Here is a 15,766-nt window from a genome sequence, read left to right as displayed (position 1 = left end):
GGAGGAGAGACGCTTACCGAATGGGCACCCCAGGACGGCGTTTTGGATACGGTGTTGCAGGTCCCTTTGGTCAGCCTTTGCAAGTGGTCAAGCCATTCGTGCAAGTCCTGGCTGGTGCTGCAGGATACGGTGATCCGCTCTGTCATGTTCCCTGAGGCAGAGGGTTAAAGAAATGTCTTTAACAAGCCAGAGAGACCCAGGAGAAAACACAGGGAGAGCTCAACTCAGCACAGCAGCAAACGGATCCTCAGCTTGCAAAGCAGGGGCTGCAAAAGGCTGGTGAAAAGATCCTAGAATGGTTTAGGTTGGAAGGGACCTCAAAGATCATCTAGTTCCAAGCCCCCTGCTGTGGGCAGGGACACCTTCCACTACACCAGGTTGCCCAAAGCCTCGTCCAACCTGGCCTTGAACATCTCCAGGGATGGGGCAGCCACAACTTCTCTGGGCAATCTGTTCCAGTGCCTCACCACCGGAGGCATGGATGTGACTGCACATCGTGCTTCGGGCACCCAGTGCCAGCCAGCATGGGAGCAGCACAGAAAAGCAAAGGGAACTGGTGAGACGAACGTGTGAGGAATTATTTAAGGTTAAAAGTAAGCAAAGGCAACATTTCCTTGATGAACAGGACCCTGATACCAAATACCACCAGCACAAACAGCTGCACTGCAGCCAAATCACTGAGCACAGCAACCGTGTATAGCTACAAGTAAGGAGATAAATTGAAGAGGAAAAGTGGGAGGAGCATTGCATTAGGGAAGCTACCTGATAGCCAGAGCCACCCATCTGTCAATAAATGAGGGGCTCACAGCTGCATGGGATGGACCCTGGACGCAGACAGGGCACACATGGCACAGAGCAGTGCTACTGGGGCCACGACCAGCCCTGGCAGCAGGCTTGTCCCATACAAAACACTACGGTCTCCGAAAGCAGCCCAGTGCCAGAGATGGAGCCCGAGGGCACTGGGAGGAGGTTGCCTCAACCAGGAGGGAGATGCTCAGGAACACAGATGCACAGTAAAAGAGCAAAAAGAGCAAGGTGCAGTGTGTGAGGGAGAAGGAGGACCAGTACCTCCAGTGGGACGTTGTCTGGGACTGGGAGGATGTCCCCAGGCAGGGGCTACACTGACCTGCAATTTCAAACATGTGCTCGTTCCCTTCGGCGTCTTCCAGCTTAGTCAGCGTCATTCCCGTCAAAGGCAGCTTTCCCTAGGAGAATCGAGGAGGAGTCAGTGTCTGCATCTGCTTCCCAGAGCACACTGTTCTCCTTGCTTCTGCTGATCCCTTTCCCTCTGGGAATTGCCATCAAAAACTAATTTGCGAAGGCTTCAGGCTGCAGGAAGAGTCTCCTTTAATGCATGGATCTAGATTTCCCTGCACAACTAGGTCAAACTCCTGAGAAGAGGCTCCCACAACAACTGAGTCATCCCCGGCTCATCTGCCACCCTTTCCCTTCACTAGGTGCAAACCCGTTTCACAACCAAGTCAGGAGGATGAACTTCCCCTGGTTTTACTGAAAGTTTTCCCTGTCCCTCCGTTTTGCATGCTGAACTGCATGCCCAGTCAAATCCTTCCCAAATCCTTCCCACCCTTGCCTACCACAAATGACACATCAACACCAGAGCATCCTTCTCCTGGAGGGTATCAATGGTTTCAGGCAAGTGGAGGAGGCAACTGCCAAGCTCCCAGCAGCGTGACTGCAGCCATTCAAACGGTAAGCCACAAGAAATGCAGCGTTTGGGGTGTCTCACGGAGTAGAAATTCTGGGCTCTTCACAGTGGGCTTTGTAGTAGTGAAGCTTTATCCAGAGATGGCCCAACACTGACAGCTGGCTGGCTGGTGGTGTGGGCCAAAACCCTATAGCTGGCTGAGGACACCTTACACACGCACACAACATTCTTGAGAACAGCATGTAGGACAACACGCTGCAAGGTTGGGTTGGTTTTTTTTTCTAATTTCACAGCATTCACATTTCCCAAATGGTGTTTTACCAGTTGGCAGGACAGAGGCACCCCAGTGTCCTGGGGCAGCCTGAGGGCCTTTGCATCAAAACAGACAGGTTTAAGGAAACAGAGGATTTGAATTTGATAAAAGCTATCTGATTTCCTTTTTCACACCTAACGCCTCGCAATTTCAAACTAAGCATTGCCTACCTGATAGATGAACCCACTCATCCGTGGGCTGGCAGACAGCATCAGCAAAACGTTTGGAAACAACAAGAAATATCGCTCTTCTTTCTCCTGCAGGGAGAAGAGGTTGGGTTAGCCCAGCCTGCAATGCATCACCAGCACTCCCCTCCATCAGACTGAACCTGCTGCAGCTGGAATCGCAACCTTCCAGACACCACCCCCAAACCAATTATTTCGGCTTCTTTTCTTTGCAGCATCTCATTTCTGTACTAGTTTTTCCTGCAGATGTTTTGCCTGCACCCTGACTAATCCTGACAATGACATTACTGATGTCCTCTTCCAATCATTTCAGAGTGCCTCGGAAGACTAAGACCTTATGTATGTCCTCGAGCACCCCACATCCCAAACTAGACTCTACAGGGCTTTGTTTTACAGGTCTTCCCTTCCCAGGGAAAAATTGCTACAGCAAGCAAGCAATTCAGTGATAGCAGGCACTTTCCCACACCAAGCCCACAGTACGCATGGCTTTAACACCACTGGTGAAGGGCTGCAGCAAGCACTGGTGCAGCGCTTTCGGACCGACAGCACGGGAATCCCTCTCGTTATTTCCAAAGCACAGTCAGCTCTGGAACGGGATGTGGCAGCGGCTGCCGCGCTGTGCACAGGACGTGGCAAAATGCTTATGCTAATGCACACACTTTCAAGTCACTCTCACTTCTCAGAGTAAGTCACAGAGGGGGAAAGGAGGGAAAATAACGTGCTATATGACACCAAGATGCTTCTTTTCGCTTCCAAAGTGTGTCACCAAAGGCCCTAAGTTAAGCCCCCGGTGTGCTGGGCTCCAAAGACGTGCACAGTCCCATTGCATAGCTCTTCTCCAGATAAAATTATTTATTTGTCAGCACTTTGCTGGCCTGGAGAGAGCAGCTGCAGCCTTGCATCGCTGCTCCCACGAGCAAGGGGACGCATTAGGGCACAATATCTTTAGGCAGGACACTCACCTCATTTCCCCCACACTGTACCATAACCTGGGACATGTAGATGATGTTTCCCATCGTTTTTATGTCCTCTCCTTCCCAGCGCTGGATGGATTCGGAAAGGATCTGCAGTTCGAGTTGCTTCCTCTTCCTTAGCTCTTGGCATTGCAACTGGGAATCACAGCAGGGAGCTTCATTAGCCAAAGGGTGGGAGCAAACCCAAACCATCCCAACAAAGGCAGTTTCACCAGCAACGCTCCTGCAGCCACGTGGGCTTGGGACTGGTCACGCCAAGGGATCAGGAAAGCCTGCTTTGGCTCTAGCACACAAAGCTAATTAAAAAAAAAGTCATAACCTAGCGATTTATGAAGTAATGAATAAGTCAAAACGTCAAAGAAATGGCGAACTGCACTGAGAAAACTTATCTTTCCAAACCAGTTCTACCTCTGACAGTACAGGGTCACATTTTCCAAACCAAGATAGCGCAGAGTTAGATGTCTCTGATTCTGTGTGGCTCAGAGAGATTCTGCCCGCATTGCCCAAACAGCAGAGTTATGCTTGCAGCAATGCAAAGCCCCCCACGAATCAGATGGGCAGATATTTTCTAACCAAAATTTGCAGCCCCAGAAGTGGGACTTGCCGCAATATTTCAGCGGCACAGCAGAGTAGCACAAAAAAGAAACTTTTGAAGGTGCTGGAATTGAAACAGCTGCACCCATGCTCAGCAGCTGGCGACTGGTAGAGCTCCAAGGAGCTGCCAGTCCTTCCAGCAGCTTTCAGCAAGCAGAGGACAATGCTGACTGAGCAACGACAGCCCTGCGAATCCAAGCAAAACTTGCTTTAACTGACCCCTCTGCCAACAGGGAAAAATCGCTGCAAGGCCAAACCCAGGCTCAGTTTTCACCAGCTGCTTGGTTTTTTTCCAAACCCATTTCTGACAGAGATTTTCCTCCTTTCTAGCTCAGCTTCATACAAAGTCTTTGACTGTCCAGGTCTTCAAAGAGAGAAGCTGGATTGGGTCTAGTCTGAAAACACACAAATTTGAGCCAAACTGCGGGGGCTTCCTCCTGTTTTGCAACTGCTGAGTGCTTTGACAGCTCCCAGAGTGTCCGAATCCACTGTTCCCAGCATGTACATCCCTATAAAACCCACAGAGATCCACCGCTGTCTGTGCAGAGGCACCACCGCAAATCGCGGCGGCTCCACGGTCCCTCCCTGCCTTCGCTCCGGAGCCTCCCTGCTCCCACCACGGGACCACGCGTCCATCGCAAGGGGCATCTCTGCCCGTCTAACCTCAAATCCTCCCTAAGCCTCGTACCATAATTACATCAAATTGCTCAGCACCCAAGTACACATTTCAACTAGAACCGTCCATCGCTTACGAGTATTCCTAAAGGCTAATGACACTTCGTACTTTAACTGAATTATTCCCCTATTACCTACTAGAATAAATGGAAAGGGAGCTGAGTTTCTCAGTAAATGTAACACGATCGCCCTTTCCTGTTTTCTATGAACTTTCTCCTCCTCGTCTTTTATCTCCGCTGCTGAGCACCGAAAACTTGCATCTGCCGCGCTAAGGAAGGAAGTTGGACCACATCTGGAGTGGTTGTAGTGAAAGGCATTCAGTGGTGACAAAGCGAGAGAGGCTGTAGCTTTTTTAATAACCGAAAAAAGCTTTGCTGGGTAAAACCTTTGCGCGCCTGGATGGCTTTTCCCGCTCTTTTTCATCTCGGTGCAGTAGGACTTTGAGGGGTGCAGGTAACACAGCTCACAGAAACAGGTTTGCTACCTCTGACTCATCCCTTTGCTGCCGCTTACTCTGTTCCTCACCGATGGCACTGGGAGCCACAAATTACCTGCAACACGGTCAAAGCCTCCCGAAGCCCAGGGAGCAAACCTCAACAAAAGCAAGAGTCGCTCGATGGGCTCCGAGGGGACCTTCCTGCTGGCACCAGCAGTTGAGTCAGACGCCCGTGTTAACCTTTCAGAGCGCATCTGAACAAGCGAGGGGCGGTCTAGTTTCAGGTGGCAAACAATTAGGGTATGGAGGCAAAAGGAGATCAAAGGGATCCCGCCGCCACCACTACCCACTCATGGCTTTCTGCAGCGGAGGAGAAAGTCGTCCATCCTCTGTCTCTGCTTCTGGGACCACAGAGCCAGCGTGCGACTGCTGGAACTTGCAGCCAGAGGGGCAGCTCTCGGCTTGAAACTTGAAATTAAGATTCTTTACAACCTGTCTTTTCCATTCCAAAAGACCTGTGTGTTTTTTTTTCTTTCTTTCTTTTTTCTAATGAGGAGACAAATGTCAGTCTTGACTCATTCTTCGCGAAACGCAGCCCTGAAACAGAGTGCTCTATTTTAAGAATTGCCACCTACCACGAGAGACTTGAAGGACGCGATGGCTTTCAGAACCTCTTCGTGATCCGCATGCGCCTCCTAGTGAAGGGAGAGAACAAACCCTCAAACCCTCAGCCACCGGCACCCACTTGGCATAGCACCCGCTGCTCCTGCACCCAGGGATGCAGAGCTCGCAGGGTGCTGGGTGATGTGGGGCTCGGGCAGCACGGGGCCAAAATCCCCCCAGATATCTTCCTCACCACCCTGTTCCATGTGACACGGTTTAAACAAATCATCAAATTCATTTGATACCAATTTAATGAGCGTAAAGCAGCCAGAGCAAGAGTGGGTATGATTTTACTTCGAACAAACTTGGCTTGCAAAGAAAAATCAATCAAAAGAGGCAGAGGTACAGGGTGGATTTCTGGTTTCACCTTCAGGAAGGAAACTCCACTGGTATGCAAGGTATTTCAGCCGTTGCCCCATCAAGATTTCCATCTCCATGAGCATCGATGGGAACTTCACCTCTGGGTCTAAGGGAGGGCATGTCTGAGCAGAGCTCAGGCCAGGGAGGGGAAAGCAGGATGCAGCCCCTTATCTCCAACTGCAGCTGTATGCTAGTACTCTCCCAGCACCTTCTCCCGGGCATCTAAGGCCCTACATCATAAGCTCTTCACCATCCAGACCTCACGCCGAGCAAATCCTAAGGTTGTGATGGAGCTGTGCCTGCAGCTGTCAGAGGCTGCCTGGGATCACTCACCTCTGAATTCGGGACGAGGGCTGCCCTGGACAGACCTGCCCCAGGTCCAGCTGCGCAGCGGTGCAGGGAACGCTCTGGTACACAGCCACGCCGCATACGTCTATACTGCATACATCCAAACTCTTCCCACGGCATCGCAGCTTAAACCTCAACCCGGCTGATTCATGCAACAAAACCCCCACGCTCGGCTTAGACACCAAGAGGTGACACGTGTGTCCCCGAATCCACTGCCGACCCCCACACAGCACCCTGCAAAGAGCACGCTGCCTCCGGACGGGCATGGCGGCTGCAGCCGAGCTCAGCTCCGTTCCTGCAGCTCAGCTAAGGCAGGTGAGAGCAGGACAGGTCCGATTGGTAGTGTGCCCCCAGTGCGGGCTCTCAGGCTCTCTTCTCCTACATACAAAAACCCCTGGCTCAAGCACAGAGTTTTTAATCCTCTGGCTGAGATGTGGATTTGAATGATCATAGAATGGTTTGGGTTGGAAGGGACCTTAAAGATCATCTAGTTCCAACCCCCCTGCGATGAGCAGGGACACCCTCCACTACATCAGGTTGCTCAAAGCCTCATCCAACCTGGCCTTGAACATCTCCAGGGATGGGGCAGCCACAACTCCTCTGGGCAACCTGTTCCAGCGCCTCACCATCCTCACTGTAAAAAATTTCTTCCTTAGATCTAATCGAAATCTTCTCTCTTTCAGTTTACAGCTATTGCCTGTTGGCTGAGCATGCTGAGTAATTAACTGGTAATTAATACTGGAAGAGAGGAAAAAGTAAACCTGGTTAAAAATAGACTGTTACTTCTGTTTTCTTGACCTCCCTGCACCACCTCTGAGGTTTGCATCCCTGCGGCTGGAGCGCAGGGGCAGGCAAGCAGCAGAGCTCCAGCGGCAGAGATCTTTACAGTCCCGGGGGAGAAAAAATGTCCTAAAGCGGATCTGCCACCCACCGAGGAAGCCTCTGTCCCTCTTGGCTGCTCTCCCTGCTCCCAGGCACTCACTCCTCCGCCCCCGCGTCTGCGCTGGCTGCCGGGTCGATGTCTGCCTGCGCGGCACAAGCCTCCGGCGAGGGGCGAGGATGCGCCCATGAGCTGCAGGAGCCAGCAGCAAGGGACAGGAATCTCATAAAATGATAATAAACCCACTGATTTATTACCCACTGTGCAAATAAACACCAGTTCTAACCTGACCCTGAACTCTGCTTTTACTTGTGCTGGAAATGGCCAGTGTTTGAGGAAGGGCTGGGGCGAGGAGCCGGCAGTGTCTTCCCACGACTCCCTCCGGGGCTCCTCCACCGCTGACCCATTTTTAATGTGAAAGGCAGGTGATGTCCCACAGTGGTGGAACACCTCCTTGGAGGGGTGACAAGTACTTTTAGCAATGTGATGCTCAAATACCAAAGGGCAGAGGTGCCTCTTGCAGCTCGAGGGGCAGCTCTTGCAGCATTGACAGGCTCAGCCCCACATCCCACCTACCTCCACGTGCCGCTCCAGCTCCTGCAGCAGTGTCACATATTTATCCAGCCTCAGGAAGGGTTTGCTGAGGCTCGTGGTTAAGATGAGAATGCCTGGGTTGGCCGCACCCTGGCTCTCCATGAACTTCTCCAGCTCATCGCTATAAATAGAGACAACAACAACAAGGAGGAGGGTTCACCACCACTGAGGGCTGTGTTCTGCTGCCTCCCACGCTCTCCCGATGGCTGGGGCCCTGCTCCGAGCTGCGCCTTTTTAGAGGCAGCCCAGCCTCCCCTCCAAGCATCCCTCGCCGCAGACCCAGCAGGGCAGGCAGGGAGCTGTGAGCGACCAGCCCAGCAAGACCCCATTGCTCCCTGAGGACACGGGGCAGGATAGTGCGTGGTGGTGGGGTACATCAGTGCTGGCAGTCGGTCCCCTGGCGCGGCGGGGTGGCACAGGGCCAGGCGGACAGCAGGGGCCGCAGAGGCTCACGCCACGCTGGAGGACGCCGCAGCGACGTGCCGGGAGCCAGCTGGGAGCTGCGATGCAGGTGTGATAAGCACGTACATTGCTCCGGAAAACACGGCTCGTGCATGTCAGCCCAAGCTGATTCTTGGATTGATTTAAAAAAAGGGGTCAGGCTGAGGAACCGTGTGAATGAGCTGTTTACGGGAGGCATGTTTTTCATTAGGCTGAATTAAATCTGGATTTCAGCAGGGAAGTGAATATATTGTGAGCTCCTGTTACAGAAAGGGAAGACTTCAACAGAATGGCCAGGGTCCTGGCTTTCCCACTGCTGCAGGGAGGACAGCTAAACTGCATTAGGGAGGACACAGCTGTAGCCTTTTTTTGGCCTGGCATGCTCTTTAGCGTGACGCTACACAAATCCGTGTGTCTACTCACGTCGGACGTGTCGAAGGAAGATGTTATTACTGCGATCTACCAACCACCCTGCAAATCAACCATTGGGTTGAACAGCAGCTCAATGACTGAACTGGGTAACTCCAGGTGACTCGACGACCACCCTCCTTTTGCAACAACGTGCCCCATACCGCCGTGCCACGGGGAAATGTATGCCCGTGGGCCAGTGTGTGAGCACTTCAGCTGTGGGTCTGAAACAGCATCTGGGTCCTTCAGCAGGCAACAATCACAGGAGATGCTGCTGCAAGGGCTGAGGTTGCCTCTTGTTTTTCCCAAGGTAAGAAAGTCCTGTGAGACAGGACTGGTGAGACCAGCTCTGAAGACAAGCAGCATGAGCTGTCTCCACGCCGGACCTGAGAGATGATGCTGAAGAGCCCAAAGCCCCAGCAGTTTTCCCAGCAGCAGCATCCCATGTTACCCCCCTTGCTCTATTGTCAAAATACAGGCCAAAAGCCATGCCAGGCCAAGTATTAACAAAAGTAACTCTTTAAAGAGATTTCAGTCTGAATCTCCTTCCCCCTCACTCACCTGTGCTGCGTGAGGACGTGGACGGCAGAGGGGTGGTTAGCGCAGTAGGTCAAGTACAGGGAGCGGAACTGGGGCATCAGGTTCATGAAACAGCCTCCCACGCGCTGCTGGTTCTCGGGGAGCCTACAGATGCCAACACACCAGCCACAGCATTAAGCCTCCTGCTCTGCACCCCGCAGCTCCGGCGCTCTTGGGTACCTGCCCGGGAACCACCCGCTGCAACGGGGACGTTCGCGGGTCACCGCATAACTGTGGGACCAAGCGAAAGACCCACGCCTGCCACTTGGGAAGGAGGAGGTCGTCACACAGGTCTGGGTTTCTGTGGTGCAGATGGCAAATATCACATCCCGCGATCAGCCCAGGACAAGGTGTGACCCAGCCTGTCCTGTCCCACCAGCACAACTGCAGCGGGATGCCCCAGCCCACTGCGGCTGGCGAGAATGTGCTGGAAAGCACTGGGTGCAATGGAGGGGTGGTCCCGCTGTCCGGGCTACCCAGGAATATGGGAGAAGTGATGGAGAGAGAAAGGGAAGCCACAGCCTGAACACATTTCCAATATTCAGTCTTTTCCCCATCTCTCTTCAGCCCTTCCAAACGAGAGGCTGGGCTAAGGCTGAACACATCTGCCAGCCTCCCAGAGGGAAATTATTACGGCTCATAATTTGCTCTTTGCTCCCTGGCAATCCCCACCTTCACGCCTGCCTTCACGTGTTGGCGTCTTTGCTCCAGCGACACGTCCATGTCAGGTCTAGTGACACTCTCACTCAGCAGATGCCTGAACAGTAGAAATGTCAGAGTTTCTCCTACCTCCCCTCCTGCCAAAGCACTACCTGCTGCCTTTCCTCAATCCCGTTATTTTCTTCTATACTTAACAAGTCTAAGACAGCAGTCAGGAGGAACGTTAATGAATGTGTCTCTGTATTGTTTTTAGCTGCAGTTTAAGAGCTTAACACCCTTGGCACTGCGGCACGAGCTTACTTCGCAACTTCTTCCAAGGCTTGGTTCAAAGTTTGCTGAAATGCAGAGATTTCTTCCACGTTCCCCAGCAACGACGCGATGTCCACAGCACTGAGCCTAAAAGAATCAAACCACCAATTAGGATCAAAGAGAAGTTGCTCTCAGGAGCATCCCCATGGTATCTGTAAGAGGTCCTTCCGAAAAAGCCCAGGAATTTATCTTTCCCCACACACACCATGGGACACAGGAAAACACAAAATCCATCATCTGTGAGCTACAGACCACAGCCTCCCAGAGAAGACGTCTGCTGTCAAAGATTATCTTAATTGGATTTTAATCACTTAATCACACTAATCTTCTCAGATGTTTAGCTGTCTCATAGACACAGACAGATGGGATTTCAGCCAGGGGTAGGGAGGGAGGTGTGTGCACAGGCACAGAGACAGCTTTGTCTTCAGGGATTCATGCTGTGGGTTTCCCCATGGGAGGAGGGTCCTGCAGAGCGGCCCCTCAGGTACAGGTTGCTTTGTTCCTTGAGCGAGGTTGGATTTTTCTCAGCCAAAACTAACATGACTGCTTCTGCCATCCTCAGAGCTGCTCTCATACCACCCTCATTTAAGCCATTTGCTGCCTACACGGCTGAGAGCACAAGAAATTTTCACAGCTGAATCTACCCACGTGAAGACACAAGGAAGAAGGAGAGATTTAAATACAAGACACTGCTCTCCCATCTCTCTGGGCTGGACAATGTCTAAACATCTGCCCTCTGCCCGTGACGTCCCCAGGGCTGCCCGGTCCCCCTCGCAGCATGCTCAGCCGGAGGGACCCTGGCCCCAAACGCAGCCGCGTGGATGGGGTTGTCGCACCGGCACCGTTTGGAAAAGACGATTGTAAAGCTGGAGCGATAATCAGGAGGCAAAGCTAACCGCGCCGGGTCTTTCACGCAGGGTGAAACCATTGATAGGAATCTGCTGATGGGCACTGATACGCTGCCTGTCGCTGCCGGGGTGAGGGCAGGGCAGTGTGTGCTGCCTCTGCACCACACTCCTACATCCGGCACGGATGGAAAACACATCAGCTTGTTTCGGCAGGTAAGCCCTGACAAAGCCCCCAGCCCTGCTGGCGTTGCCCAGGCCGTACGGGATGGCTACGGGCTCTTCCCAAGCACGGAGGTGCTTCATCCACTGGCTGTGTGGACAGCGGGTGCCAGGGGGGCCGCTTCTTGCTCAGCAGCAGTTTGGGTTTAGCAAGAGGCAATCTAACCACGGAGAACACACATCGTGGCGCGCGGAATGATGAGATGAAGAGGAGACGCCGCTCGGGCCCGAGAAGTCACAACAAGGCACGTTACAAGGGAAGAAGCCATGCAAGGCACAGGGAAACATGCATGCCGGGACAGCCACACGCCAGCCAGCGGATGGGCTGTAATGGGAAATGCCCATCTCTCACACAGCCCAATGCCTGCACGATAACCGAGGAACAGGGAAGAGCAGAAACCTGTACAACGTGGGAATTTTTTTTTTCTGGTTCACAGAAGGTGCAAGGCTTTACAAGAAGAGCAGTAACAGTCCCTAAGCATTCAAAAGCAGGAAAGTAACGTATCCTGTAGTATCAACTGTGGTTGATATTACAGGGTTGTCTCCGCCTCAGATGCCCTTATATCTTACTTATCATAAGACTGGAGGGGTCTTAAGTAAGTTCCCAGAAGTGACTGTAGTTCCTTCGCATAATCTCGTTCTGTTTCCAGAATATTTTGCAACACCTAGGGTGAGAGACAGAGCACTGAGTAGATCTTAGTACTACTGACTAGTTAAAGGAACATGACATCAGCTTCCAAGTGTGGAAAAGCATGGAAGTGTATTTTAAGTCTATAAATTACATTTGTTAACACAGAACCCAGAATGCTCAGGAAAGCCCTGGGGGGGTCCAATTTTGGGGATTTTCTTTGCAAACTGGGGGAGGCCTGGAAAGCAGGTGTTAAGGGCTGCTTCTTCTTCTCTGGCAAAGCATGAAGACAATGTCAGTTCTGACCCCAGTTTCGTATTTGACCCCTGAGAGGCTCTCGCCTAACCCTGCATGCGTAACTGGCTGCTGAGGTATGCAAACCAACAACCTGTGCATGCATCCCGGGAGCACTGTTTGCACGAAGGCAGGCAACAACTGCAATGCAACAGTGGCCGGGACCAAGGACGGCTCCTGCGGCAGCTCGAGCCGGGCCACAGCTCACTTGCCACTTCAAGAACGTGCCGAGTTGGGTTTGGTCCCGCTAATCCACCTCAGCAGACAATTTGTCTCCGGCACCAGGGCAGACAAACCCACCGCCTGCATGCTCCAAGTCAGCACTTGGGTCTCTCTGTGCAGAAGAGCTTTGGAGACAGTGAAAGTGGTTCCCAGCTCTTTGGACATGTTATTTCTGCTTTGCTTTGCTTGAAATATATTTAGACATGCTGACGAGCACGTTTCCCCTCCGGCACCGAGAGCCAGGGACGTTCACATGCAGGCATTTCAACCCTCTTACATGGCAGGGCTTGCTCCAGCCTGGACGCAGCAGGAAGATACCTGCCCCCCTTTGCCAGCCATCACCGCTCCAGCGGCAAGACAGTAGAGGAGGTGATGCTTCTCCAGCCCTTCCGCAGCCGCCGTTCGCGGCCTGGCAGGCTGACCTGCTCCAAAGCCAAGCCCAGCCAACAAGCCAGGCTGTGAGCCGTGGCAGCTGCCCCTTCTCCAAAGGCTGTGGCTGCTGGCAGAGGCACAGAGCAGGCAGCCCGCGGTGCAACATCTGCAGCCAAACCCAAGGAAGGGATTATGGATCAGAGCCCTAATTTGGCTTGCTTCACACCGTGACATTATCTCCCCATCTTCATCAAAGGGAGATAGCCGGCAGCCAACGGCAAGGACTGGACCAGAGACATCGTCCCTTATTCCCCAACACTGATCTCAGAGCTGCCACCTTTGCTACGTTATCTCGGTTGCCTACTTTGAGTCTCTCCTTTGGACATCTTGCAATAACTTCCATTTGTGGTTTTCTGTCTCGACAGCCCTCAATCAAGGAAACGGCAACAGCTGCATTTAAATACAGAGTCACATCCCCAATTGTTACAAATTGCTTCAATGATTTCTAAGGGAAGGAGCCAGTTCAGAAGATTAATAACATGCTACTTATTAAAATGTATGATCAGCACTTTAAAACTTACCACAGGGTAATAATTCTTTGTCAGTTGAGTGCTTTCAAGTCCTTTTAATGCTTTGGGAGAGAGTGGTTTATCTGTACAAAAAAAAATTTATCAATAAATTACAGTGCACAGCTCTCACTATTCAAGCAGGAAAAGTCACTGCTGCATCATGTCCAGCAAACACAACTTCATCTCTGTGAACACAAAACTTCACCTGTGAGGTTTGCCAGCCTGCTTCAGAAAAACCAGGAGCAAACCGAAGGCGTGCGTGGCACTGGCGGCAGCTGAGCGAGTCGCTCCCGTGGCACCGGCAGCAGCCTCTGCCAACGAACTTACAGGTTTGCTCTGAAATCCCTGGCAGCAGCCCAGCGTCTGGCACTGTTTGGAGCTACGGGGAAGCTTCACGCGGCCCACAAAATTTGGGTTTTCACACCAGGTGTCTACCAGAAACGCTGGATACAGCCATTTGTTCCAGGTGATTCACAAGGTACTTGAAGCCAACACCAATCAGTACGCCTAACCCTGACTCCCGCCACCATTTGAGATGCAAAATCCTTCACTGAACAAAGGTAGATATGAATAAAAAGCTCCCAAAAACCTGGAAGTCAACTCTCATCATCTGCTGCATTTGCTAAATCCCCACTGACGCCTCCAGCGTGGTACACATGCACATGCACACACACGCTTCTGCTCCATCCTTCCTTCTGCAGAGAAGCCTGTTCCCTGCCAGCAGCATGGATTGCCAGCTCTCCTGGCATCGTTACCCCTCCGGACTGGGAAAGGTCGGCAGCATGAGGCTGCACCACCAGCCCTGGCCACGCCACACACCTCGTACCGAAACGCCCCTGTGCCGTGCCAAGCCAAGCCAAGCAGCCAGCCCCTCCTTTCTCCCTGCCATTGCTCACGGAAGGCAATTACTTCCACACCAATAGCAGGGGAGAAGCTTGAAATTGATAAATTCAGCCCCTGGAAACTGCAGCATGATGAATTCAGCCCTGGAAACTGCAGCTTGATGTATTGTCTAATTATTGCCCTTGTAGAGCTCCTTGTCACTTCCAGCCGGGAGCTCTGTGCCTCATTTAAAGACTCGGAGGAGCTTTGCTCCACACAGCTAGTTATTTCCACCCGAAGGGCACGCTCAGGACACAGTGCAAGTACAGACGCTGCTGAAAAAACAAGTAACTCAATTTAGAGTGACAAGTCTCGCACTTCGGAGGCGAGGACAGCAGCTCCCGCTGGCTGGCAGCGAGGGCTCCTCCCAGGCTACAGCCCCTGGGCAGCGGTCCAGGGGCAGGGGAGGGTGAGCTGATGGTCCATGTGGCCACGCGTCCCGCACAAGCAGAGACTGGGGGAATGAACCCTCCTTCCATGTGAAATGGGTGCTGGAGAGAGGATCTGGAGGGAAAAGCTCTGCAGATTAAAAAAAAAAAAATAATCGGATGGGCTGCTACATCAGGGTCAATGGGAGACTCGCCCTTCGCTTCAATGAGGTGTGGTTGTTTCATGCAGCTCCCATCTGATATTCCCCATGGGACTGAAGTTTGCTCTCTCTTTTTAAAAAACATTTCTCTTTTCCGCTCACTGACTTAATTAGCGATTCCTGGGTCGTGCCAGACAAGCCTTCAATCTCTGCTGCCACGTCCTGCTCCAGCTCAGACAGCATTTCCCAGAGGGAAACAGTGGGAGATGAGATATCCTAACGATTTTTCATAAAGAATGAAATAAAAACTGGCCTAATTCTGAACACTCACTCTTAATTTTACTCTTCCTTCACTTTTTTTATTATTCTCTCCTTTGTGTTTTCGCTTGTGAGTACAGGAGCCAGGACATCTAACAGGGGCCGTACACTTTGCAGACCACCCTTGATGTCTCACAGCTGATCCTGAGCCATAAAACCAGCACCGAGCACGCAGCAGGTCTCTGTCTAAGGTAAGCCTTCAAGGCACACTGAGGAATTAAAAGTCAGATTTTGAAAATAAACAAGATTACTGTCACACAATGGCCTTGGAAGCACAACGGGGTGAGCTGCCTGAATGGGTACGTGATGCTACAGGGCAGCTAGCCGGGGCATGCTTCATGTCATCACCATCCCACATCTGGTTGAAATCACATCACAGAAAACTTTAAGGACGCTCAAGACAAAGCTCAGTAAAGGCAGATGTCAGCAGATGGATCCTTCCCTCCCTCTTCCTTTCCCAACATCGCCTGCAGCTTCGCAGCAGAAGATGCGTCTGGGGGAAATCGCGCTACGTGAAATCAGCCATCGCTATGGACAAAACCAGGGCACCGTCCCCTGTGGCCATATGATTTTTGTTGGTTTCCTCACTGAGACCATGAGCATCCACCATTGCCAGGATCAAATGTAAACACTCTGCCTGACCAAGGTCTCTAACAAAAAGCTAATTCTGTGCTCAGACACCGGAACGACCTGGCAGCTCCTTAGGACAAAGGGAACCCACGCAGACATCTCTGGCCTCGTCCTCCGGCGACGGCCCCGCTCCCGCGCTGCTGGGGCTCGGGGGAGCAATGAAAGGCACA

General features: G+C 52.2%; 1 protein-coding gene across 2 annotated transcripts in view; it reads right to left on the bottom strand.

The window, feature by feature from the left end:
* ARHGEF6 (Rac/Cdc42 guanine nucleotide exchange factor 6) overlaps positions 1–15,766 on the bottom strand; it is a 40,719-nt gene that overhangs the window by 9,560 nt on the left and 15,393 nt on the right. For both annotated transcript variants that reach the window (XM_086619923.1, XM_086619925.1), the window contains exons 6-15: positions 13,250–13,320; positions 11,723–11,817; positions 10,077–10,172; positions 9,099–9,221; positions 7,671–7,809; positions 5,479–5,538; positions 3,127–3,273; positions 2,150–2,236; positions 1,127–1,205; positions 18–151 (exon numbers count right to left, since the gene is read on the bottom strand). In XM_086619923.1, the coding sequence (XP_086476049.1) occupies positions 18–151; positions 1,127–1,205; positions 2,150–2,236; positions 3,127–3,273; positions 5,479–5,538; positions 7,671–7,809; positions 9,099–9,221; positions 10,077–10,172; positions 11,723–11,817; positions 13,250–13,320 (1,031 nt within the window). The remainder of the gene's footprint in view (positions 1–17; positions 152–1,126; positions 1,206–2,149; positions 2,237–3,126; positions 3,274–5,478; positions 5,539–7,670; positions 7,810–9,098; positions 9,222–10,076; positions 10,173–11,722; positions 11,818–13,249; positions 13,321–15,766) is intronic.

The sequence above is a fragment of the Tauraco erythrolophus genome, chromosome 13 (assembly GCF_009769465.1).
Source record: "Tauraco erythrolophus isolate bTauEry1 chromosome 13, bTauEry1.pri, whole genome shotgun sequence".
Taxonomy (NCBI): domain Eukaryota; kingdom Metazoa; phylum Chordata; class Aves; order Musophagiformes; family Musophagidae; genus Tauraco; species Tauraco erythrolophus.
This window is presented reverse-complemented; position numbering and strand designations above follow the sequence as displayed.